Genomic DNA, 27,180 nt, shown 5'->3' on the forward strand with positions numbered 1-27,180 from the left:
TTTTTTTAAAGATTTTATTTATTTATTCGAGTGAGAGAGAATGAGAGATAGCACGAGAGGGAAGAGGGTCAGAGGGTCAGGGAGAAGCAGACTCCCTGCTCAGCAGGGAGCCCGACGTGGGACTCGATCCCAGGAATCCAGGATCATGACCTGAGCCGAAGGCAGTCGCTTAACCAACTGAGCCACCCAGGCGCCCCCCTTGGGCCCAAATCTTTAAATTTTTTTTTTAAATAGATTTATTTTTTTAAAAATTTTTAAAAGATTTTATTTATTTATTTTACAGAGAGAGTACGTACAAGCAGGGGGAGCAGCAGACAGAGGGAGAGGGAGAAGCAGGCTCCCCGCCGAGCAAGGAGCCTGATGTGGGGCTCCATCCCAGGACCCTGGGATCATGACCTGAGCCGAAGGCAGACGCTTGACCGACTGAGCCACCCAGGCACCCCCTAAATCTTTAGATTTAAATCAAATACACTATTAATAACATCAAAATGCAGGAGACAAGCTGATTAAAAATAATTTTTAAAGATTTTTTTTTTTTTTATTCATGAGAGACAGAGCGAGAGAGAAAGGCAGAGGGAGAAACAGGCTCCCAAGTAGCAGGGAGCCCGATGCGGGACTCGATCCCAGGACCCTGAGATCATGACCTGAGCCGAAGGCAGACGCTTAACCATCTGAGCCACCCAGGCGCCCTAAAAATAATTTTTAGCTCTTTGCATGGCAGCCTTATAAATGATAAATGTCTTTTTTGGTTTTGTTTTTTATTTCTTGAAAATATTTTGTTTTGTATTCTTACTTTAGTCCCAAGGATTCACAGCAAAGCCTGTGCTCATAATTCAGTCTGCTGTTAGTTACCCTGAAGTGACCTTAGGTAAGCCTCTAATTGCCCAATGCCTTCATTAGCAAACTGGGACACGAGAGGCCCCGAGAACACAGCAGAGTTTTTCCAAAGGCTCCTTTGGTCTTGGGTTGTTCCTACAGGCCTGACATAAAACAATTCTGCCCCTGCCTCCACTAAGGACTAAAGATGGATATTCGGGGAACTTTTATTTTCAGAATCAGCCTTGGAAGCTTTTGTCTCTCACTGGGAGCTACTGGGGCAAGATTTCCACTGCAGGGTCTAAGGATGAAACACAAAACCCAACAATGTGTTTCTTTACCGGTAACCGAAGCCCCAAGTGACACGACACTGTGCATGAACCCCAGCTCTGTGGGCTTGCTGCAGACACCATGATGGCCCAGGACGCGCACGCCATTTTCTGTTTCTAGTTTCACAGGATTCCCGCAGGTGGCAGCTGGGGCAGCAGTGGCAGGGTGAGCGTGGGGAGCGGTGGGGGCGAGAGCCTGTGGAGAGGTCCGCGTGGGGAAGCGGGCGGCGTGGCTTTGCCAACGACATGAGTCATGTGAAGCCCTCCTCAGCTCTCAGGACACCGCTCAGGAGTGCTAGGAAGGCTGCTGCAGATAAAAATGTCTCACCCAGGGGAACATCAGTCCAATTAAGCAGACTAAATAAACAAAGGACTGTGAAAACAGGTATGCAATTCACTTTATGAAATCATTTTTGAGCATACGTGGCACTGTGCTGTGTGGGGAGGAGATTACCAAATTAGGAGTGGGCTCTGTTTACAAGGATGTTTAAGATCTAGAAGGACAACAGATCTGTGCACAAATGGCTCGCAAGCACAGGGGACAGGAGTTGCAGGGGTGGAGAGATGGGAGAACGGATTCTGAGGGAAGGTGGGGGTTCTCCCATCTGAGCACCTTCCCAGACTTTCCAGGGGTCCCCACTCTTCACTCCCTCTGGGCTGGGAATGCTAGGGGTCCTCTCCTCCTACTGAGGGCTAATCCCTGACCTGAGGTTGGGTCCTGAGCCTCCCAGTCCTTTGTGACCTGGCTCCAAAAACCTGTTCCTTCTTTCCTCATTTTCAACATCTCCTTTTCTATTCGCCTTCCCCTATAGCCTACAAACATATTCCAGTATCTCTTATCTGGTTATTAAAAGAAAACAGGAGAAAAAAATCTCAAAGTGATTTTCACTCTTCTCTCACTACAGTGGTAATATGCATTAATCATAGAAAACTTAAAAAAAAATTCAGGTGGGAAGTGGAGAAGAAAAAGAAATCTCCTATAAATGCACCATCAGGAGATAATTACTGTTTCTATTTTGGTGCATATTTAATTCCTGTATCTTTAATACCTTGTGTCATATCCAAACAGAGCAAATATTCAGTGAGTCTTTACCAAATGAATGAATGAAGGACTAATAATGGTTTCGTGGAAGAAGTGGCATTTTAGATGGATCTCAGAGGTGAGTAGGATTGGTACTGATAGAGGTGAGGGGAAGGACATGCTAGGAAGAGGGGAAAGCATATGCAAGGTCTCAGGAGTGTGGCAATTTTTAGGCCAAACGAACCCGTCAGTGGCAAGAGTAGAGGCAAAGGGAGGATGGGCAGCACACGGTCACAAAATGGGGGAAGAGTTGGTGGAGGTCTATGCACATCATGCTCTGGAGACTGGACTTCTGGGAGTAATCCTAGCCCACCACCATGCTGTGAGAGCATGCTGAGCAACAGAGTGATGGGACCAGATTCACCTTCTGGAAGGTCATCTAACAGCACTGGGGAAATGGAATGGAGAGCCATAAAGAGAGTCTCCCAACATCCTAAGGGAGGAAGGCAAGGACTTGAGCGGGGCGGCGACTGTGGGAACAGAAGAGAGAGGACCGATTAGAGACAGCTGGCAAAGGGAGAGCCGTGAGCACTCAGAATGGATGTGGCTGGTATGAAGCAAGCTGGAGATTGAGAGACCGAGTGGCTCAGAGGATGCCGACTCCATTAAAGGATCTAGACAACACAAGCCTTAAACCCAGGTTGGAATGGGCGCATGTTTTACTGCATGAAGAGAAGGGGAAAGATGAGGGAAGACGGAGAGGGACTGTCACTCTCTGAAGGGGGGCTTCAGCAGATCCAGTAGCTGGTCCCTCTGGTTCCCAGGGAGAATTGAAAGTCACCTGAGGAAATGGTGGATCTTGAGGGAAGAGGAGTGCAAGGCACAGTGGAAGGTTAGGGCCACAAATAAAGGTTATTCAGCGATGTAAGTAGTAAATAAAAGGATTCCCAAGTAGCAGCCTAACTGGTAGACACCACGGTGCTCCCACAATGTCCAGCGTTCCAAATGGGTGCATCAGGCAGGGCCTGGACAGATTTTTCTAGAACTACCAGGAATGGGCAGAGACCTGATGCCTGCTCTCACATGGCAGTTTGGGAAGTGTGATTCTCTCAACTACAGTCAGGTCATGGAAGCTGGGGTGGGGAGCGGCTACCTAGCGGAGAGGTCAGTTTTACAATAAAAGCCAGCTTTTCCCATGTGAGCAAAGATGCTCCAGGAAATGAGAAGAGACTCTAGTCCCAAGATGACTTTGTAGTCCATGCATTTCTAGCAGAGAAGACAGGGAGAAAGTAACAGGAAAAAAAATCCCATTGTAAAGACTTTTTTAGATTTTATTCTGAATGAGAGACTGCAGAGTTTCTGAAAAGGAGAGACACGACCTAATGTCTGACTCAGAAGAATCGCTCTGACTGCTGTGTAGAGGAGATGAAGTGGGGCAGCCGAGGCAAGGAGGACAGTTAGGAGGCCGCTGCGGTCCAGGTGGGGGATGGCAGCTTGGCCCCAGGTGACAGGGCTTGCAGCGGTAAGGAAGGGGGGCAGATTCTGGAGGCAGTTAGAAGGCAAAGCTGAGGTGATTTATTGGTAGACTAGATGTGAGGGGTGAGAGAAAGACCAAAGTCAATAATGACCTTCTGGGTTTTGGCCAGCATAAATGGCTGAAATGAGGTTGCCCTTGATTGAAGTTGAAATAAGCAACTTCTGGCGCATACTCCCACAGTCCGGCTGAGCCAGATGGCACATGGCAGGGACGCTGTGGGAGATGCAAGCTGTGGATTGCTACTGTCATTGTGAGACCCTTCCTTTCTTATTCTGACCTTTGACCCTGAGGTTTCATGGTTCTAAGGTCTAAGGACTCAGTAATCAAGCCTAATTATTGCTTATGACCTCTTTAAAGCATAACACTGGTGTTTTTACAAAGGTGACTTCAAATGAAGCTGTCGTCTGATGAGTGAGGCACACAGGACATGGTGTCTGTTTGCAGGGTCTTAGTGCCGAGTGACACAGAAGTGCTGGAGGCGTTCGGGAGAGCACGAGGTCACTGGTCTCACACGGTTAAAGTGGTTTCATGGTACGAGCTGGAGCTTACGAAGCACAAGATGTCACTAGGTTTGTTTTCTCTCACGACAATATAAATGTCGAAATCAGAGAACAATGTTCTCACCACCAATATGTGAGAAATGTGCCAAAAAAAGACCCTTCAGAGTTTATTGACCTCAGTATCTGGGCTTTGGCTTAATGAAAGCATAGACGACCAGTATTTTTCTAGTGGCTCTTTTAAAAAAATCTACTGGGTGTTCGAAGAAAGTTGGAATGGCCTTTCTATAGCTGGTCATGCCTGCTCCAGAAAGTAAGACATTCTAGTAGACTAAGGAAAAATGCAAGACCTTCTCCACTTCAACTCCAGGTGAGGCTGGTGGCCATGTAGAAGCAGCAGCATGCTGCTGGTGGCCCTACTCTGGTTCCTTCTAAGGCCATTACCCTCGAGCAGCCACCACCACATACAAATCCAGCCTCAGGCTCTGGCCACTCTCCTCATTTACTTGGGTTCTTGATGCGGGGCCACCTCCCTCCTCAGTGGCCTCCTCTGGCTCCCTGACCCTCCCGCCTGCTCCCTGCACCCGCCGCCCCCCTCCCCACTTAATTCAGGCTTTCCTTGCCAGGGTCTTGAACAAGCCCCACCCCCGGACATGAGTCTGGCGTCTGACATCTCATTTCATGCATCTTGACTGTAAGAGGTACTCATGCTACACTACATCTCAGGACAACCAACCAACCAGGCCCACCCACCATGTGGTCTCTTGGTCTGTGCAGGGTGTGGCCAGTGGGTCTTGCTCCATGTCGGTCCCTAGCCCAAATCCTTGAACTTCCTCCTTGACTTGGTTTGGTGGAGGCTTGATTTGGTGCCCTCCTGGACCCCATGCCTACCTACTTCACACCTGCTCTCCAGCCCCTCACATGCCAGAAGCCTTGCTCACTAGACACTGCCTCCAACAGAAACCTTAAAGACCAATGGAGTTCTCAGAGTTCGCCTCTTTTGAGTGCTTCTTTTATGACCCTCATATTTAGTAGCTCATTAGATCAGGCAGCTTTTTATTTCTTGGGTTTGATGCTGGCAGGCATAATTCAGATTTAAAGTTTTTTTCTGTTGACTCAAGTCAGTTTTCTTCTATGGGCTTTTATTTTCTATTTCAACTTTTGCAAAAATAAGCATTTATAAAAATATAAAACTAATACATGTTTTCAAAAAACATTAGAAAATACAAAAAAAGTAGAAAAAATTACTCAGACACTTACTACCCAAATACAAGCACTACTGGCATTCTATTTTATTTCCTTCTGATCTTTTTCCATTCATTTCTTTTTCCCATGTTCCCACCCCCACCAAAATATGATTGTTGGCCTACTGTCTTCACAATTCCCTGTGTATCTCAGATCATATTTGCTTCTTGACTCAAAAACGAACTTATTATCAGATATTTAAGAGTGGTAAAAACCAAACGTAACGTGTGTAACTTGTTTTGCTTCCAGTTCCGACAAATCAGTTGGAGACAATCGGGGGAATGTAATTATGGACTGGGTTGTGGACGAACCAGGGCATCAGTATTAATTGTTAGGTGTGCTAACAGCATTGTTGTTATGTAAGAATATGTCCAAATTTTTAAGTCACATATCAAAATATGAGTGAAATGACATGATGTCTCTGGTTTGTTTTAAAATACTTTAGAGAGAGAGAGAGAGAGAGAAAAGGTTGCCAGTAGTGAATCTGGGAGATAGGGATGGTGGGTTTATTGTGCTATTTTCTTTACCTTCATGCATATCTGAAATTTTTCAAAGTAAAAATTGAGAAGTTAAAGTATCCATAGTTCAAGCAGACAAATAGTGTTCAAGGCTTGTTATGAAAACCAGCAGCCCTCTGTCTCTTTCCTCTCCAAGGGTAACTTCTTTCACCTCTTCCAGCAGGTTATGTTGCTGTTTACTTCCATCTTTCTATACAGCCTGCTTGATGACTACCTCTGGTTTTTCAATTTTAGGCATTATTCAAAACTTTTCACCATAGAAGGAGAGAATTTATTTTTCTTTCCACATGCACTCCCTTCCCCCAACAAACACACATAACCATTCCAGGCCCTCATCCTCCCAATGGTTACATTATCCTATCAGAATTAACTATTATGGTTACATACATACTAAGTGTGACTGTTCTTTCCTACACTTTTTTATTTTCACTAGAATTAATAACTACCTTGTCTTCATTTGCTTAGTTTTTCTGTATTCTATGTACCTGAATCCACCCCAAACTTTCCACCGACTGTCTAAAACAGTGGTTCTTAAAGTACAGTCCATGGCCTCCTGGGGGTTCCTGAGACCCTTTCAGGGACCTATGAGGTCAGTGCTATTTTCATAATAATACTAAGGCATTCTTTGTCCTTTTCCACGTGCTGACATTTACCCTCGCAGAACAGAAGCACTGGTGGGGCAAAGTGCAACCGCTTTGGCATGAATCAGGCAACAGCAAAACAACATCAGGGGCCGGGGTGCTCTCTACCACCTCGCTCACAGCAACAAAAGAGCTAGCTCGCTTCAGAATGTTCTTGATGACGCAGTAAAAGTTTTCAGTTTTATTATGTCTCAATCCTTGAGTCCTTGTCTTCTTCACTTACGCTGCTTGCTGAAGTATGATGGTCGTCTTGAAGAAAAGCATTCATGTAACTTTGAGCTGTAAGCTAAACTGACTGCTTTTTTTTACAGAACACTATTTTTACTTTGGCACTTCGAGGAAAACAACTGACATTATTTATTGCCCATGATAAAATTTGAGCTTTCACATAAATTAGAATTTTGGAAACCTTGTATCTGACACATGATACGTGTTTCCTTATACTTAAAGACTTGTCTAAGATCAGCAGTGATATTTACCAATGTGATTTTTTGATATCATATAATGAAAAATGTTTACATTTAGAAGATCAGCATAATGAGCCAATATTTTCTAAATGATGTAAACTTTCTAAGTGCATGATAAAAAAAAAAATCACTGCATGGGTAAAAGATCCATTTAAAGTAGAAGACAGATTTTACTGTAACCCAGTGAAAAAAAGTTCAGTTGATATTGTCTTAGTCTACTAGGGCTGCCTTAACAACATACCCCAGTCAGGGGGGCTTAAACAACAGACACTGATTTCTCACAGTTCTAAAGGCTGGGAAGGCCAGTTTGGTTCCTGGTGAGAGAGGCTATCTTCCTGGCTTTCAGGAAGATCACCTTCCCACTGTGTCCTCACATGGCAGGGAGAGAGAGCAAGCTCTCTGGTCTCTTCTTATAAAGACATTAATTCTATCAGATCAAGGCCCCACCCTTAGGAACTCATTTAACCTTAAGTATCTCCCTATAGGCTCTACCTCCAAATACACATTGAGGGCGTTAGAGCTTTAACAAATGAATTTTGGGGGTACAGAAATTAGTCTGTAGCAGATACAATCTCAGATTCTAGATTGGAACTAATTTTTAAGAAACTGTCAAATCCTGGTGTAGTACAAGGACAAATATCCACAATTATCTGAAAAAGCGATTAAAATACATCTTTCTTTCCCAACGATGTATCTGTCTGAAGCTGGATTTTCTTCACATACATAATTCAACCAAAATAACTTATCCTAACAGACTGAATATAGAAGCATAGGGGCGCCTGGGCGTTAAGTGTCTGCCTTCGGCTCAGGTCATGATCCCAGGGTCCTGGGATCGAGCCCCGCATCGGGCTCCCTGCTCAGCAGGAAGCCTGCTTCTCCCTCTCCTTCTGCCCCTGCTTGTGTTCCCTCTCTCGCTGTATCTCTCTCTGTCAAATAAATAATTAAAATCTTAAAAAAAAAAAAGCATATATGATAACCTGGTTTAATGTCTTTAGTACAGACGTGAAAAAGATTTACAAAAATATAAAACAAGCTTCTCTCCTAAATTTTAGAAAATGTAATTATTTTTCATAAAGTGTTATTTATGTTAACATAATGGACTGGGCTTATTATTATTACTTTAAATTAAATAAGTAAATGCTTAAAGTTTTTATTAGTTTTAATTTGTAATAGGATAAACAGTAAATTCACATGAACAAAAGCACTTTGAGGTCATCAAAGATTTTTTTAGTGTCACAAGTCCTGGGACTAGAAAGTTCTATAACTGCCGGTCTAAATCATTTCTCAAGAAATTCAGACACATAGATGTTTTAACCACTTCATTTTCTTAAAGACATCTCTCCTAGAGCCTTCTGGCCTGCTGCAATCTGGATCGACTATTTTCTATACGTTCGTAGGACTTTGTGCCCTAGGGGCTTTCTTCACCATCATCTATAGGTGTCAGCCAATTATGGCCCATGGGTCAAATCCAGCCTGCAACCTATTTCACTTTTTAATTTAAATTCAATTTAATGAACATATAGTGTATTATTAGTTTCAGAGGTAGAGTTTAGTGATTCATCAGTTGCATATAACACCCAGTGCTCATTCCATCACGTGCCCTCCTTAATGCCCATCACCCAGTGACAGCCACCTATTTTTTAAGTAAAGTTTTACTAGACCACAGCCATGCTCTTTCATTTATGTATTGTCTGCTTTTGCACCACAACAGCAGAGTTGAGTAGTTGTGACAGGGACTGAAATGGCCTAAAAGCTTAAAAAAAAAAAAAAAAGTGCTATTCTTTACAGAAAAAGTTTCCCAATCTGTGATCGAGGTGATTCTTTCACTGCTTTCCTTGGTTTATTAGCTCCCTGAATCTTAGGTCTTCCTCCTTCCTGATTTACTCTTTCATTTTGGTGAAGCACATCTTCTGGTAGCTTCCTCAGAAAGGGTATAGGAGAGGTACTTTTTTTTTTTTTTTTTGAGGCCTTGCATGTCTGAAAATGTCCTTTCCTACTCACACATTTTATTGAGAGCTTAGCGGGGTACAGATTTTTTGCACAGAAATCAGTTTTTTGGAAACCAGGAAGCTTTATTTCATTGCCATCTAGCTTCTAGGGTTATAATAGAAAAATAGTCTGAAGGTATTCTGAGTCCTGATATACTGTATGTGATTTTTTTTTTTTTCCTTCTTAGAAGCCAAGAGGATCTTTCCTTTGTCCTTGGTGCTCTCAAATTTTATGACGTCGTGGCCTGGAGATGATGCATAGCCACCACGGTGCTAGGGCACTGGGTTCTTTCACTCTGGAAAGTCACATCCTCCGGTAAAGGGACATTTCCTTGAATTATTTTGTTGATCATTTCTTCCCCCTCTATTTTGACTGTTCTCTATTTCTGGAATGTTCACTGAACAGATATTGGATATCCTGGACTAGTTCTCTTATTTTCTTATCTGTTCTATATCTTTCTGGGACAATTCCTCAACTCTTATCTTGAGTCTTCATTTCTTCTATCATGTTTTAAATTTTCATGAGCTCTTCCTTCCTGCCCCCCAGCCCTGTTTCTTTTGTAAAGTATCTAGATCTTATGATATAATTTCTTAAAAAAAAATTCTCATGGGATATAAATGACAGTTTCTTTTCCCTGTATAGTCTGTTTTGCCTTAGTTGCTTTTTCCTGTTTGTTTGGTTTTTTTATTTCTTGGCAGAGGCTTTGGTCTTGTTTGTCTCTCTCTTTTTTAAAATTTTATTTATTTATTTGAGAGAGAGAGTACGAGTGAGGGGGAGGGGCAGAGGGAGAGCAGACTCCCCACTGAGCAAGGAGCCTGATGCGGGGCTCGATCCCAAGACCCTGGGATCATGACCTGAGCCGAAGGCAGACACTTCATCGACTGAGCCACCCAGATGCCCCCCACCTCTCTTTTTTTAAGTAATCTCTTCACCCAGTGGGGCTTGAACTTATGACCCCAAGATCAAGAATCGCACGTTCCACCGACTGAGCCAGCCAGGTGACCCTCAGTTGGCTCTTTATACATGGAAGTGAAATACTAAAATGCTGATTTTTAGTGAAATCCCTCAAAGCTCTGCTTGTGTTGGTGGAGCTTCCTGCCTCTCGGCTTTCCTGCAGGGAGACGCAGCTGGGCTATTGGTGAGGAAGCCCCCAAGGTTCTGATCTTTGAATCTTCTTCACACTCAGATTCCTCAAAAAAAGAGTTTCTCATCTCCTGACTTGAGGGTGTAAGGCTTGGCAACCAGAATTCTGGGCTTGGTTGGAAAAGAAAGCTGGGATTTTCAACATTCAGGATGCTGGCACTCACTCAACCTCTCCCAAGGGACCACGACCATCAAGTGTGTTTGGTGTCCTCTATCAGACATTCTTCACTTGATATCCAGTCCATGGAATAAATTTCTGGTGTTCTTCCAACTTATGGGAGGGGCGATCTTTCTAAACAAATTTTCGACCAATACAATCAGTTTCCTCTTCACCCACCTCTCCCCCACTTTGTGGAGTTACCTGGTGCCATCGATTTCTGAATTTCTTTAGGGTTCTGCTATGTAAAATCGGGTTGTTTCTTGGCTTTCTCCATCGCTGGCTCAGGATTCAGCTTTCTCAGTACTGCTAAGTCAGTTACCACTCATCCATCTGCTTCCAGCTTCCAAAATTTTGTTGCTGTTGTCTGCTCTCCCATTCTCTTTGTCCTTGTGGGTTTATGTCTTTAAAAAAAATCTCTTTGCTGTTGTTTTAGTGAGGTTTTGGGAGGGAATGAAAGTAAATGTGGGTATTTGATCCTCCATCTTTATTTGGAGCCTCTTTATAATTCAATATCTTCTTTTTACTTCCATTTAATATCACAGCATAAACATTTCCTATGTTCTCACATGGTCTCTATCACAGCTTTAGTAACTGCATCACATTCCACTCAATGCCACATCTTACTTCATTGTTGCCTTATTTTTGCATGTTTAGGGTTGTTTCTGCTTGTGGGGAGGAGACTAGTTTTTCCTGGAGTTATGTTCTATTTATCTGTCTTATTTAGGCCCTATCTTTAGGGAATGCCTGCTGACATTCTTCTCCTTTCTGTTCTTAATCCAGTGGGTCTTGATTATGGCATTATCTTGTGCCAATTTAGTTCATCTTCAAACTACCAGGTCACCTGCACAATGCTGGGGCACTAATCTTCCTAAAATGTCACCTTTCTCACGACATTGTAGAGGAGCGCTAACACCCAGAATTCATTTGTGACTGGCATTTGAGGCTGCTTCCAGTTTGACTCCACCCCGCCTACCCAAACTCACAACCCTTTCCCCAGATGTCCTCTCAGGATGTTCCTCCTGCCACTGCCAAGCCACATTCGCCTTCATGTCCATCTTATCTCCTGCACTAAGCCTCCCCACTTGACTTTGCTTACACAATTTCTTCCTTCACCTGATAAAAGATAAGAAACAAATAACTTGTTTCTAATTGCTTAGGGTCAGTCTGGCCCTCTAAACGGACTGATAGCTCTTCAGAGGCAGGGGGCTCTTTTCTGTTCTTCCCTGTGGTAGCTGCCCCTACAGTGGCCCTCATCCTCCCACCACGGGACTCCAGCTTGGCCCCAGGCACACAGTGAGTGATTAACCGGGACTCATTGAATGAAATGGTCATGGGTGTAAGTTGTTACCTTGCCCTCCGGGGTTAGCGTCCAGATCACAGAGAAGGTCAGCTTGTCGGTCATGGGATGGAGGCTGCACAGCTCCTCGCACAGCAGCCTGGGAAGCATGGGGACGACCTGCAAACAGAGAAGTGGCCCGTGAGCACCTTCCTACAATCTGCAGGAGTTTACCATAGGCTTGGGAGCAGCCCAGAGGGCAGAGTTTTGGTGAACAGCTTGAGCTTCCGGAGCAAGCTGAAGATGGAGGCAGCTTTTTTCCCCAAAGACTGCAGAAAGACCAGGCTATCTGGTACTTTTTCCAAGAGCTTCTAGAGAAATGGGAATGTGAACTGGAAAGGTGAGAAGAATTGGTAACAGGGAAATAATACATCACAGCAATGAAAAATGACTTTTTACTCTATACTAAGACCAAAGCTCTAGAGTCAAGAATGACTTGTACTTTTGGGTGTAACTATTCCGGTTGAACTATATACTTAAGAACCCAACGTCTTATACTTAAATCTTTAATTCAAGCTAATTTGTGTGTGTGGTGTAAGACAGGGGTCCAGTTTCATTCTCTGCATGTGGCTGTCAGTTTTCCCAACACCATTTATTGGAGAGACCGTCCTTTCCCTAGGGACCGTCAAAGATTAGTTGGCCATATACACACAGGGTTATTTCGAGCTGTCTATTCTGTTCTATTGGTTTGTGTGCCTGTTTTTACGTTGGTACCATACTGCTTTGATTATTATAGCTTTGTAACATAGTTTGAAATCAAAAGTGTGGTGCCTCCAGTTTTGTCTTCTATCTCAAGATAGCTTTAGCTGGTCAGGGCTAGCTTTTGTGGTTCCATATATGAATTTTAGGATAGATTTTTCTGTTTTTGTGAAAAATGCTATTGGAATTTTGACAGAGATTACACTGACTCTGTAAATAACTTGGGGTAGTATGGGCATTTTAACAATATTAATTCTTGCAATCCAAGAACACAGGGTGTCTATCTTTACACTTATTTGTGCCTTTGTCAATTTCTTTCATCGATGTCTTATAGTTTTCAGTGTACAGGTCTTTCACCCCTTGATTAAATGTATTCCTAAGTATTTTATTGTTTTTGGTGCTAGTATAACTGGGATTGCTTTCTTAGTTCCTAAATCATCTCAGATCTGTTAGAATGGTTATTACCAAAAAGACAAGAAATAAAAAATGTTGGTGAGGATGTGGAGAAGAGAGAACACTTGTACAATGTTGCGGGGACTGTAAATTGGTGTAGCCATAATGGAAAATAGTACAGAGGTCCCTCAAAAAATTAAAAATGGAATTACCATTTCATCCAGCAATCCCACTTCTGGGTATATATCCCAAGGAAAGGGAATCAGTACTTTGAAGGGGTATCTGTGCTCTCATGTTCACTGCAGCATTACTCATCATAGCAAGACATGGAAACAACCTACACATCTGTTGACAGATGAATGGATAAAGAAAATGTGTATATACACATATACTATGGAATATTATTATCCATAAAGAAGAAGGACATCCTGCCATTTGTGACAACACAGATGAACGTGGGAGAGCACCCCACAAAGGGAAATAAGCCAAACAGAGGAATTCAAATACTGTATAGTATCACTTACATGGCAGTGGCCAGGGGGGAGGAAAAATGGGGAGATGTAGGTCAAATGGCACATACTTTCAGTTATAAGATGAATCAGTCCTGAGGATCTAAGGTACAGCACGGTGACTACAGTTAATAATAGGGTGTTGTACACCTGAAATTTGCTGACAGTAAATCTTAAGCATTTCACCACACACACACAGAAGAGCTAACTGTGTGAGGTGATGGATGTGTTTACTATCTTCATGTTGGCAATCATTTCACAATGTACATGTGTCTCAAATCATCACATTGTACACCTGCAATACATACAACTATATTTGTCCATGATTTGCCAATAAAGTTGGGATAGATAAAAGAACCCCACTGCTGAGTGTAAACTCATGATGGGGTTTTATTACAGTAAAATTGCAGAATCAACACTTTAGTGATTGAAAATATCACAACTGACCAAATTGCTTGTTGGAACATTAACAGGATACTCCAGTAAAATATCACATGTTTCCTAGAGGAACACTGTGGCCAACTAGTCACTCATACTGCAGTTCTTTAAACCTAAATTATTTCTTCCCTTTATTGATCTTTCTAGTCTATAATAAACTGATCCACTGGTTTACCTTCTTTCACTAAAAAAAAAAAACTTCTCTTCAACTTACTTTCAAATGATGACTTCAAAGCTATCCCAGAATGCTACCTGTTTTCTCTAAAGTTCCCAAGATGAAGACCGTATCTCTACCTGGCTGTCCTGAAGATACCTCAGACTCACTCCTCCCTTTAAATCTATTCCTTCTTCTGCACTCTTCTTGATTAACAGCATTATCATTCACTCTGCTCCCAAACTAAAAACAGCCACAGTAATAGCCCTTTATTCAACACACTGGCTGTGGACTCCTCGATTCACAGTATCAAGTACAGGTAACTCAGCTAACACTTAACCCTGCCTTAAGTAGCTGAGAGGGAGTAGGCAAGAGAGATAACTCTGTACTAGCTGAGGTAAAGTTATCCAGCTAAGTCTATTTATCAGCAAAAGCAAAATAAGTCCTAGTGGTTTCTTACTCTGTGTGAAGGGACCTGTACCCTGTTTCAATACAGTAAATAACACTTCATATGGAAAAGTAAATTCTAGAACTCACAGCCCACACCAGTAACAAATAATTTATAACTGTATGGCATTACTTGGCATTATTCTGAAGGATGCGAGATTTCTTTTTAACGCCTATGTAAAATTCAATGACCATCTGAAAACTTTTGCTAACAGCTTTTATAACACAATCACTTTTGAAATTTTTCTTACTATTGCTTTTGCACCATCTGTTCAGATGACACTACATTTTCTTCAACTTATTTAATGAGTGTTAAAATATGATCTCTATATTTAACACTGTCTTGCAAGTATCAAGCGTTTTACCAAATAATACATCGTCACTTGTGTAAACGTATGGTGCAAAATGGAGAAAGTCTCCATACCATACTGTCTCGTGACTGAATTGTAAATATTTCCTATCATTTCAGCTTTTGGATTGTGCTACGGATTGAATTGTCTCCCCTCCCCCCAAATTCCTTTGGGGGACCCCTAACCCTCAATGTCACTGCATTGGAGGTAGGGTCTTTAGGAGGTAATTAAGGCTAAATGAAGTCCTAAGGGTGGGGTGCTGATCCGACAGAGAGAGTAACTCCCCTCTCCCCGCCCTGCACAGACAAAGAAAAAAGGCCATGTGAGGACTCCGCCATCTACCAGCCAGGAAGAGAGTCCTCACTGGGAACTAAACTGGATGGGACCTTCGTCTAGGACCTCTATCCTCTAGAACTGTGAAAAAAGAAATGTCTGTTGTTTAAGCTGCCCAGTCTCTAGCATACTGTATGACAGCCCAAGCTAAGAGACTAAATCAAATTTGTGGGGCGTGCATTCTTGGCTTCTTCTCTGGGCTGCATTATCTGGTAATTATACCAATTGTATTTTGGTAGTAGGCTACTCACCCTGCATGCTTGTAGTCCAGGACTTCATACCTCTTTACATATAGCTAGAGTTTCTTCAAAGTGTTCAAGGAACTATCTTATTGTGAATCACAAAGCTGAGTGTAGGAGAATGTAATGCAATTCCTGGCTTCCTGTTTTAGTGTTTGGCAAAAGAAAGTCATTGCAACTGAATGCAATGTGCTATCCTGGACTGGACCCTGAAAGAAGACATTAGTGGAAAAGCAGGTGAAATCCAAATAAGGTATGGATTGTAGTTAAGAGTAATGTTCTAATATCAGCTTCTTGGTTAGGACAAATGTCCTAGGGTACTGTAAGATGTTAACACTGAGGGAACTGGGTGTAGGGTATGTGGGACCTCTTTGTACTGTGTTTGCAACTTTTCTGTTAAATTTAAAATGATTCCAAAAAGAAAGAGCTTATTAAAAAGAAAACCACTGCTTTCATGAATTGATCTCATAAGTTACGCATTTTAAATATGAAAGAAATTTAAGCTAATGAAATATAACCTGATCTGTTCTTATATATTAGACTTTGGGCTTAAGATTTTATTTGCCAAAAGGCCTTTACCATTAAAAAAAGGTCTAAAGACCAGCAACCAATAGAGTGAAGTCCATACTCATCAGCAGCATGATGCAAGAAAAAGAGCAAAGGATCTGAAGCCAGACGGACTTGAGGTCTAATCCTGGGCCCATCACTTCCTGTACAATTTGGGCAAGCTAGTGTAATTCTGAGCCTAGTTTTCTTACTGGCAAAACAACACAGAAGATGCTCAATACAAGTCAGCTTGCTGGCCGTCCCCAGGTCTCCCAGGTCCTTGGGTCACCTGGCTTGGCCTTCCCCTTCAGCTGGGCTGCTCATGGCACACCCTTCGCCTGCCAGGCCTGTAACTGCTCTAGCTCTTGCCAAGATAGTTCTCTCTCTCTCTGGGACATCTTTCTGGATGTTTTGCATCTGGCCAACTTCTGCACATCCTTGAAGATTCGGCTCTTCATCATCCCTCAAAGGCTTCTCCAGATCCCCCCAGGGGAGGATGTACTGTGTTCTGAATACTTTCCCCACCCACCTTTGTTCTTTCAAAAAGGATTTGAGGCAGTCCTAAACAGTCATTTACTCCATCCTCCCAGCTCTTTCGTGACACTTCTATGGCTCTTAATACCCCCAAATCACTTCTTTATGTGCCTCTCCCCTCCACTACACCATAGAATCCTCAGGAATGAGGACAAGCTCTTGTTCCTGTCTCTCCACCTAGCACCTGATACAGGGCAGGCACTCTGTCTGCAAATGACTGACTTCTGCCCAGGAAATGAATCACTTTCTCTTTCTGTGTTTGTTATTTATTGCATCACATAAAACATTTTATGAAATACATGGTGGGCTTCAATTTAAACATCTGTACATAAGAATTCCACAAGCAGCTAGTATTTTAAGTATAAGATAAAGTGTTTTGACTATTCTCTCCTAAGAACTACGGGCACACTCAGTGGCTGCCCAGGTTATAAACACTGCTTGGTACCTTGTATCATACAGAGGATAGTTTAATATCCAGATGTCCAAGAACCTAAGTGCTCATGAAGAAGCTAAACATTAAAACATTTTCAAGTAGTATAATTATCTTTAATTTTTAAAGGGTATTCCTTTGAATAAACTTTCACCAGATCTTGGGGCAGAAGTCAGATGGTATTCAGAGAAAACAGTCTTTATGTCCATACAGTTTTATCAACAGACGGTTATTTCTCTTTCAAAGGTGAAGGAACGAAAATGTTAACCCATCACATCAATGGTGTGGCACGTCACCGCTCTCATCAGTCGGGCCTGCTTTCTGCCGGGCTCCCTGGGAAAGTGCTCCGTGTCCCTCCGTGTCCCGTAGCACATGTGTCAAGTCCGCAGCATGGCAGGGAGCCCCATGGAGGAGGGCTGTGACTTCCAGGGGAGCCCCACCTGGACACAGCATGTGGCTCACACACGCTCGGCAGCTACGGGACATCTGCCCCAGCACCCCGGGGGAGACTCGGAGGCAGGGGTGATGAGCGCGGAACACAACCAACAAGTGGGAAAGAGAAGACAGGTCTGTCCGGGGCTGAGAAACTGCTGGCTGTCATTAGCGTCGTGTGACCACTTATGCATCCCCTGGCCCCTGGATGGTTGCCCTCATTAGCTTCACTCCAAGGTATAAAGTCCGTGGATAAGTCCCTCAAAGTTCTCGAAGTCCCCTACTTTCACTGTCCCAACTCTAGAGCCCCATGGTCCGTCTCACGATGTGCCTTTCCTGCGTTTGTAATTCACAGCTGAGCAGTGACAGCCGGTCACCGGATCAGGTCACTAAGCCAGGCTCAGCTCCTACGTCAGTGGAGGCTGGCAGTCCTTCCCCTTGTCTGGGGCTGGTTCTTTCCTCCAGGCCCTTCGACTCCATTCCAAGACTCTATCTTTTTTTTTTTTTTTAAAGATTATATTTATTTACCTGACAGAGAGAGACACAGCGAGAGAGGGAACACGAGCAGGGGGAAGTGGGAGAGGGAGAAGCAGGCTTCCCGCAGAGCAGGGAGCCCGATGCGGGGCTCGATCCCAGGACCCCGGGGATCATGACCTGAGCCGAAGGCAGATGCTTAACGACTGAGCCACCCAGGCACCCCCCAAGACTCTCTTAACTCCTCAGACCTCCTACCCAGCTGCCTTCCCCCAGCTCTCAGCAGATAACCTCAACTCATCTTCACGGAGAAAACAGAGACCATCGGACTCAACCCCTCCCAAGCATCCTTCCAGCCCCTTCCTCAAGCCCCTTTCTCCCAACACCCCACCTCAGTCCCCCTGAGAGCTCAAGTGTCCTCCCTGTGCAAAGCCTGGCCTCCTGTCTGAGCTTTGATCCATCCCCTCCCCGCCAAAGCTCTTCTAGAGTAGCTGCATGTTCTTCTGCACTGTCTTTCCCGGAGACCATAGGGTCAGTCTCCCATTCTTAGGAACCAGAAACAACACTCCCCTCTCCCACTCCGGGGGTCCCCCTTCACGTCACTAAGGTTCTCAAAATAGTTCGTGCTTCCTATTTTCATTCACACTTTCCTTTCACTTCTCAATTCAATATGACATTTTAATTTTTATTAATTTATTTTTTAAAGATATCTCTACATCCAACATGGGGCTCAAACTTATGACCCTGAGATCAAGAGTTGCACGCTCTACCAACTGAGCCAGCTGGGTGCCCCTCAATATGACCTTTTTAAATTACAAAAATTACATGTTTGTGGTAGAAATTTTAGGTGATAACAAACCAAAACATGAGAATGTAAAAATTGTGAGGCCCCATGCCTTAGAAGAAACAATGTTAACATGTTGGTACAGAACCTTTGTCTTGTTTCTGTGCGCTCATAAATGACCATACGTCAGGTAAAACATTACATGTTATGGGTACACGTATTTTTTGAAACACAGATGGACACTCTCAGACTCCCACTGCATTGGTCCTTACTGGACCCTTTCCTCGGCTGGCTCCTTAAACGTTAGTGCTCTCACCCTCTGCCACCTGCTCCCCTTTCTTCTCCCTGCACATGCTCCCCGGGGCCTCCGTCACTCCTGGGGTTGCACTCCCACTGATCCACGAGTCCCATCCACACTCATTTCCAGCTCTGCCTCTCCTTGTAACTCCAGATCCCTTTATTACTCTGCCCTCCGGACATCCTGATTTGGATGTCCCACGCATACTTCCAACTTTGCATGAAGAACACAAAGTTCAGCATTTTTTTCCCTGCACCTGTTGCTATGACATATTTTTCTTTTTTTTTTTTTTTGCATGCTATGACATATTTCTTATCTCTGTTAAGAGCAGCACCCTGTTACCAGTTCAACAAGCAAACAACAACAAACCACACACACATACACACACCCCTCCCACAGACACACACCCCTCCCACAGAACACAACTGGGTGTTATTTTGTGATTTCTCCACTCTCCTCCCTCTGCTATATCCAATCAGTTCCCAGGTTCTGTAGGTTTTACAACTAAATCTCTCTCAAATGAGTCTTCTCTCGTCTCCATCTTCAAGTATGGACATACTCATCTCTCTTGGGTTATATTCTAATAGTCTCCTAAACCAGCAGCAGAGTTCTGGAGTAGAAATTTTTCTGGGTCAGATTTCCTTATTATTCTCCAGCCTTCTGCATCTTCTTACTCTTTTCCACCCAATGATAATTTGCAATCCCATTTACAGTAGGACACATGGCCTTTATCTTTCCAATAGCCGATGAACTGAATTCCCAAGGTGATTTCTTTGCTTGTCCTGCTAATGTGGGAGGGTCCAAACACCTTCAATGGAGTGGAGAGGTCTCCAGTAAAGCCTGGACCCTCCATGATCTGTGGCCAAAGGTCAACAGTGGCCAAGAGCTCTCAATGAGAAGCTGGCAGAGGACCTCCAGACCCCATCTCCAAGGAGAAAGCAAAGACAACAGGGGGAAGCCAACTTGCCCTATTTGCCTAGTCGGACTCTTTGTTGTGTGATATGCATTGCTAGACAGGGAGGGGATGCAGCTGGGGGCTTCTTGCTCAGAATGTCCATTTTAGCACCAGGCTGAAGACATCAATGGCGCTAGTTCTCCTGGGGTCCAGCTGGACACCAGCATGTTGATAAACTCTCCTAAAATTCTGTGAGAAAAAAATCCCTGTGTGTTTTGGGGTGGTTATTCAAAGCCTCAAGGGGCCAGGGTTGAGGGAAAGGGCCCTGGTACTGATAACAATTTTCCTCCCTCTGGCCTCACTATTCTTCCACCACATGATTACTAAGGTGATTTTCTACTTGAGACAAAGGAGACCATGTCCCTTCCCTACTTGTCCTGAAGATGAAGTCCATGCTCCTTAGCTTGCCACTCTAGGCCTCTCTTTGTAACTTCATCTTTTGGCTCCTCCTGCACTTTATACCCCAGCCATTCCAAACTATAAACTGTTCCTTGAATGTTCCATGCTTTTTTGAGCCACTGCCTGGAATGCCCTCTCCACTCATGTGTCTACCTAGAAATTTTCAACTCAAAATTTGAAACACTGCTCAAAAATCCATTGCTTTGTGAAGCCATCTTGGCTCTTGTGGAAGCTCCTCTCTTACCGCCAACCCAGGCAGCTACAACTTCTCTCTCCTCCTGAATACTCCCTCACCTTGGGAGTACTTCTATAACTGCAGGTGGCCCCGTGTACTGCGTTTGTTACGTGCCCACCTCCTCTGACTTCCCGGGGGCAAGATCAGCATCTCTCTCATCTTTACACACCTGCCACCTGGCACACAGCTGGTCCTCAACAAATAGGAACTGGATGAAGACGGACAGCCCTTCAGGCAGCAGGAGAGGAAAGGAAAGGGGCTTAAAGGGAGCTTCATCTCCTAAAGCATGTTTCGGGCCAGCATCAAAGTTGGGTCAGGGCACGGCTTAAAAGCTCGTCATGGAAAAAAGGGACATGGTGACAGGACACCGACTTTCTAAGCATTCTGGACTAGGGCTTGGGAGAGTTGAGAGAAACTGATCATTTAGGTAAATACGCCACTGCCCAAGGCAGCTGGGTGGGGGTACCAACAGGACTATAAAATCTTATATTAGCCTCAGAGAGCAGAAACATCTGCTAAAGCCACAGCGCGCAGGCTGGCCAAGTTCAGCAACGGGTTAGCCAGGACAGCCCTGTGACCAACGGAAAGGGCCACAGAGGGGAAGAATCAATCATCCGTGCAAAGAGGATCAGGAGGGACTAGCAGCGACGGGGGGTGGGGGGTGGGGGTTTCCAAAGCTCAGGGGAGCCAGATGTCAGCGACCCTGCCCGGGGCTGCAGCAGGGGCCTCCTCTGCCCCTTTCAGCCCAGGCCTTCACTGGCTCACAAACTCCCTCTCACCCTCAGAGCTCATTGGCTGTCGGAGCCTGAGAACTTAGGGAGTTTTTCTCCTTTTCTCTGAGGATGTCAAGGTTTTAACAGTAAGGTACAGCTAGCCCTCCACTCGCACACTGAAACAACCTAAAAGGAAACAGATAATTCATTTGCCAGCCAATATCTCTGTTTAAAGAGTTTTCTTTTTCATATCAACACTTCCATGAATTCCGAATTTGATCAACTCCTTGCTACACAGTCGGACATTAACAAAACATCAACACTCTGACAACCTGCTGGGGTCAGAAAGGAACATCTTAAAACTCTTTGGACTCCACGTTAAGACAGGCTTCCAATCCCAATCTTTGATCTCTATTATAAAGCAGTACCAATAAAATATCGTAGAGATTTATGGGTGAACTTTCACTTGAGCTGTTTCACACCTAAAATAACATGGGTGCTGGGGCCAACAGGCAGACAATTTAGCTTTAGATTTCAACTGTTCAGGGTTTCTTTTACTTTTAAAACTTAATTCACTTATTTTTTAAAAATTACCTTACATTTTATAATTTCATCGTATTTCCCTCTCAGGGAAGACAGGAGACATTTACTGGGTAGATGTCACATCCCTCTGAGAAGGACAGGCCTCAACTCAGGTAGACACTTGTCCCCTTAACGAACAGATATGCCTAGGTGCACCTGGGTGCCTCAGTCAGTTAAATGAACAGATGCCTAATTTTTGTCAAAAAGAAAAAGTGTGTCCTTTTCATGGGACTTAAATGGACAATATTTCAATTTATCTTTCCTCCTGCGTATACTCTATTGTTAATGAAAATAACCAAATACTTATTACTGTGAGTAAAATCCCAACAAAAAGAATTTCATTTTAAAGACAGTAAAACGGAATTTGACCCAACATCGGGTCCAAATTTGTATATTATTGTATAGTCCTGATCTATGGGATAATTCCCCAAATCAAGCTTTGACTGTAATTCTGGTATCAGCTACGTATAAGCCAGTAGCACTGAATGAAAAGAAATCGGTGCCACAGTCCCTCTAGGTGGGAAACCACCCGGCCCCCCACCCCCAACGCACACACGCCTTCCCCCATCTGATAAAGTTGGGAGAAATGATTCTGCCAAATGAGAAAGCAGAGAATCTGGAGGAAGAGGTAAGCAGCTCATCCAGCTTTTAAGAAGACCTTTATAGGCAAAGTAAAGTGAAAACAGCAAAGTTCCTGGCCACAGTCCTTTAAGAAACAAAAATGAGTGGCAAGAAAGGTCAGAGCCGTGGTTCAAAGGAACCAGAATGCATGGCTGCTGCTGTCCAAGGTTGTGGGCTGGCGTCACTCGCTCCAGCCAAGCTGGGGGCCAAGGCGGGCAGAAGGGGCCCACAGCCACTCAGGGGCACATGGGCCCTTCCTCCATCCAGCTCCGCACTTTTCAGAGCTCAGCAGCAGAGCCCCAACTCTGCAGTCCTGAGGAGAAATTCTAGAACTGCGACAATCACAAAAACAAAGAGAAGAGAAGAGGAAAGGAAATGTGCTTCGTTTTTTAACCCGATTTTATTTTTCCATTTTCTGATTTTGAAATGTAATTCCTGGTTATAAAAGGAGAATGCAACAGCTAGGTAAGAGAAAACCACCTGCTTAGAAGAACCTCTAATTGTGTCTAGAATTCTTAAATATTTGAATCTGAAGAACAGAGTTAAACTTTTCTACATGGGGAGAACAGTTCACATGTATTCACTTTCTGTGGTCTTGAAAGTCTAAGAGATTGCCACTTCTGTTTCTCTTTCCCTCATAACATCACAGTTTTGTAGATATAAGGGATTTTGGAGTCTGATCTCCCTTCCCTCAGAGGCCTTGGGCCAGGCAAAGGCCAGAGCTGGCCAACTCCATTTTTGGGGCAGGAGGCATGGACGGGATATCTTTAACCTGAGGTTATATTAAGTGTAAACAATGTACAAATATCAGAGCCCTGTTCTCAGGAGAGCTAAGCTGTGATTGAGGGGCCTGGCTTTTGAGTTGTTCCTTTGTCTGCGTAGGCCGGGTACCTACACTAAAAGGAGCCAGAGTGGAGCGAAAGTCATCGCCCAAAAAGCTTCAAAATGAAATCATTTTTTTTTTTTTTAAAGATTTTATTTGTTTGACAGAGAGAGACACAGCGAGAGAGGGAACACAAGCAGGGGGAGCGGGAGAGGGAGAAGCAGGCTTCCCACCGAGCAGGGAGCCCGATGCGGGGCTCGATCCCAGGAACCCAGGATCATGACCTGAGCCGAAGGCAGTTGCTTAACCACTGAGCCACCCAGGCGCCTGAAAACAGTTTTATTTAAGTATAATACACACACACACAAGTGCACGAGTCATAAAGGGAAAGTCTGTACCTTTTCACTAAGTGAAAGCTCATGTAATCAGGACCCAGATGAAGAATCACGGGCAGTCCCCCCCACCACTTGGGCTCTCTAGTCCTACGGTGTGAACCCACGCGACTTACTTGTTCGAGCTGCAGTTGATGGGTACCCAAGAGTTCCCTGTTTTTTTGGGTGGGACATGCTGTTATTTTAATTTACATTTCCCTGATAACGTATGATGTGGAGCATCTTTTCACATGTGTATTTGTCATCTATAGATCTTCTCTGGTGAAATCCTTTTCCATCTCTGAGATTCCAGGTTATCTTGTAGAGGGCAAGGCAGGAGCAGATTCGAACAGGGGTTGAAGCTTTTTCTCAAAAGCATTTCATTCCATTCTGTCATACTGTGACAATGCCATAGACATTAAAATGCCACATTACAGCACGTGGCTGCGTTGCAAAAACACTTTATAAAAACTGTGGCTGGTGTGGGCCAAGTTTGCTGAGCCCTGCTTTGGAACAACAGCTTGAAAGCAGTTACTTTCCCTCATTTCCTTCTGAACATGAGCACCTGTCTGAGTTACTCAGGTGGCAGGGCCAGTCTGAAACCTGAGACGGGTCCCTGTGTCTTGCCATGGTATGGTTCCTCTTGAATATATAAGGAAAACATGCAACCACCGAGGGGAAACACTTGCTGGAGCTTACATTGTAGGGAGACAAAACCATTTTTTTTAAGATCTCACTGGATGTGGGAAAAGATGTTCAGACAAGATTGCTGTTCCTCATGACTTTTTTTTTTTCTTTTTTTGGTAAAAAAAGAGACAAGCAAAGGAAGGAGACCAAATAGGATGTCCTTCAATCCAAGAAACTGGAGACTGATACTTACCTTCTGAACTAAGTAGACGCTTGTAGCTCTCTCAGCAGCCACTTTATCCAGGGGGGATCCCTCGGGAACAAAATAGCTGACATCCGCAATGTGAACCCCCACTTCAAAGTTGCCTGTAAATGCAGAAGGAGGCTGATCAGTGTGGTGCAGAAGGCAAGGCCATCCCTCCCAGGAATCCCTCCCGAGACTGCATGGCACTCTCGGAGGCCCCGGGACTTGAGGTGCAGGTCACCGTTTCCAGTCTTGCTGGGGATTCCATCTGCCCCCGGTGATTTGCGTGGTTACTTTCCTCACTATATACTAGCAGATGGTGAGATTTTTATCCTCAAGAAACAACATTAATCATCTTTGCAAGATGTTTCCTGTTTCTAAAGGCCTCTTGTGTTTGTAAACATCAGCAGACTTGCCAAAGCAGTCTCATTTTGGATGGTGAATGAGCCCTTTCGGGGCACTAGAAATGAGGGAGTCCCCGATTCCTGTGGACTCTGCCTCTGAAGTCTCTGCTCTTCCTGTCCATTCCGAGCACAGCCTTTATGTCGAGCCCTATACCTGGCCTTCCTACCTTGATTCTGCCTTCTTACTTAGCCCTGCACACTGTGGCCTGGAATTTTCTCAGCCAGGGACCTGGTGATGCCACTCCTTAACCTGTAAGCCACGTCCTCGCTTGGTCTCACCCCAACTTGCCTTGCCAGCCTTCCAGCTCCCCCCTCCACATGTCTGCATGCAGCCGTCATGGGAAACCTCTTTCCACTCCCAGAACATACCTTACCTCATCCCACTGACATGTCTGCTTGGCTCATGGTTTTTTCTTATGTTTGGGATCATCTCAACAGGACCTGCCTATCAAAATCCTTCTCACCTTATAAGGATCAATTCAAAGAGAATCTGGGAACAAGAGGAGATTCTCTGCCCTCTGTTTCTTCTACCTGCACTGTCAAAGCACCTAATCCATAAGTGAAGATGATTACCATGGTCTTTTCTTCAGAGCACTCATCTCTGCCAGAGATCACAGTGTATTTTTATCGGCTTACATATTTACTGTCTGCCTCTCTCCCTACAATGTAAGCTCCAGGAAGGCAGAGCCTTTGTGTAAAGTTTACCGGTCTAGGCCCAGTACCTAGAAGAATGCCAGACAAATAGCAGGCACTCAACAAATACCTGTTGAGTGAATGAATTAATAATTGGTTTGTTTGCCTACTGTTTTTTCCTTTCTGGTAAAAGACCTACTTTTTTCCCCTCACAGAATTGCCCTGTCCCTTTCTGGTGGAGTGGGCCCTGCCTACCAGTTCTGCCAAAGAGATGGGCACGTGACGTAGGCTGGTGGAACTACACTTAAAGTGGGGTTGAGGGGGTGGTTAGGTTATAAATTTAAGATTTACTCTTGAACATCCCATAAACCAGCTCTCAAATAGAGCATATATGATTATACACAAACACTCTTACATACGTATATGAGAATGGACAGAGCGGACGGAATACAAAAAAGAGGACATATGTAAAGTAGGGGTACAGTATGATGAGCGCATCATGGGCAGACAGAGGTACACTGATGATATCAACATAAAGGTGAATTTGCTCAAATTTAAATATATGCTCGGGGTGCCTGGATGGCTCAGTCGATTGAGCATCCAACTCTTGGTTTCAGCTTGGGTCATGATCTCGTCGTGAGATGGAGCCCCACGTCGGGCTCCACTCTGAGCGGGGAGAATGCTTTAGATCCTCTCTCCCTCTCCCTCTGCCTCCCCACCCTCTACTCCTACCCCCACTCGCACGCACGCCTCTCTTTAAAATAAATAAATAAAATCTTTAAATATATGCTTGATGTAATTCCACTATACCCCATCCTTATTCATAGTAACTTCAGGAAAGAGGATCTCTCTGCTGGGACCCTGGACAGTAAGGACCGGCATAAGTCAGGAGCTGCCAAGGAAACATCTTTGCCAAACAATCATGCCAATATAGAGATTAATAGGTCTAGGAAATAAAGGGAGAATCATGATGGCCTTGTTTGAACTCCAGGATCCAGATGAACTTGAAACTAGTCTACCTATGGACTTGGCAGTTCATGAATCAATCAGTTCCTTTTCAGTTATGACTCACAGGAAGAATCCTGACTGACACCCAAGTTGACTCAGAAGAGCTTCTGCAGAGCACATCACTACTTGCTCCTGGCTGCCTACACAGTCAGTCCTAAAGTATCACACATTTTATCTGCAAATTTTGTAGCCATTTATTATCCCCCTATTCCTTCTTCTTTGGGGGACCCTTCTTCTCTCAGTTTTTTTTTAAATGGAAAATTCTTTAAGCATGGGGTGGTTAAAATAAGGGGTTCAGGGACAGAACAGAATTTAAGATTCGCCATTCCTCATCTACAGGGACTACCCTCCTATGGGGCATTCAGTGGGCTTTTCTGCCTAGTCCTGTAACATTAATACATTGGGGAAAACCGAAGACTGTCTAAGAGATCTTGGAGGCTGTGGGATAATATAATAGACCCACTTCCCACAGAGGAGAGGGGCCTTCTGGAAAGCAGAGAGAAACCAGTGTGGCTCAGAGTTCACAGTTGTTGGGTCACTGGGAGCAGGGACACCTGCCCTGCGATGATCGAGGAACTCAACCCTAAGACGATGTGGCCAAGAGTCTCAGACGGCTCAACTTCCAATTTTGATATTACAAGTATCTAAAACCAACACTTGGGGAAGGTAAAATAAAGTGTCTTCTTTTGAAGTTAAAATTATAATATATTAGCCTAACAGGTAAATATTGACTAAAGGAAAAGAGAGGATTATTACATCATGATATAAACCATAATTTTAAATTCGGTCTGTGTGTTATTACTACA

General features: G+C 44.1%; 1 protein-coding gene across 3 annotated transcripts in view; it reads right to left on the reverse strand.

Annotated features, from left to right (window-relative positions):
* The window catches only part of LOC102748739 (DIS3-like exonuclease 2), a 161,559-nt gene that overhangs the window by 84,714 nt on the left and 49,665 nt on the right, over window positions 1-27,180 (reverse strand). For all 3 annotated transcript variants that reach the window (XR_014143331.1, XM_081813389.1, XM_081813388.1), the window contains exons 3-4: window positions 24,339-24,451; window positions 11,712-11,819 (exon numbers count right to left, since the gene is read on the reverse strand). Coding sequence is in view for 2 of the 3 variants with exons in the window: in XM_081813389.1 (XP_081669515.1) it covers window positions 11,712-11,819; window positions 24,339-24,451 (221 nt within the window). In the remaining variant the exon portion in view is untranslated. The remainder of the gene's footprint in view (window positions 1-11,711; window positions 11,820-24,338; window positions 24,452-27,180) is intronic.

This window comes from Leptonychotes weddellii, chromosome 3 (genome assembly GCF_054177405.1).
Source record: "Leptonychotes weddellii isolate Sample4059 chromosome 3, ASM5417740v2, whole genome shotgun sequence".
NCBI classification, from domain to species: domain Eukaryota; kingdom Metazoa; phylum Chordata; class Mammalia; order Carnivora; family Phocidae; genus Leptonychotes; species Leptonychotes weddellii.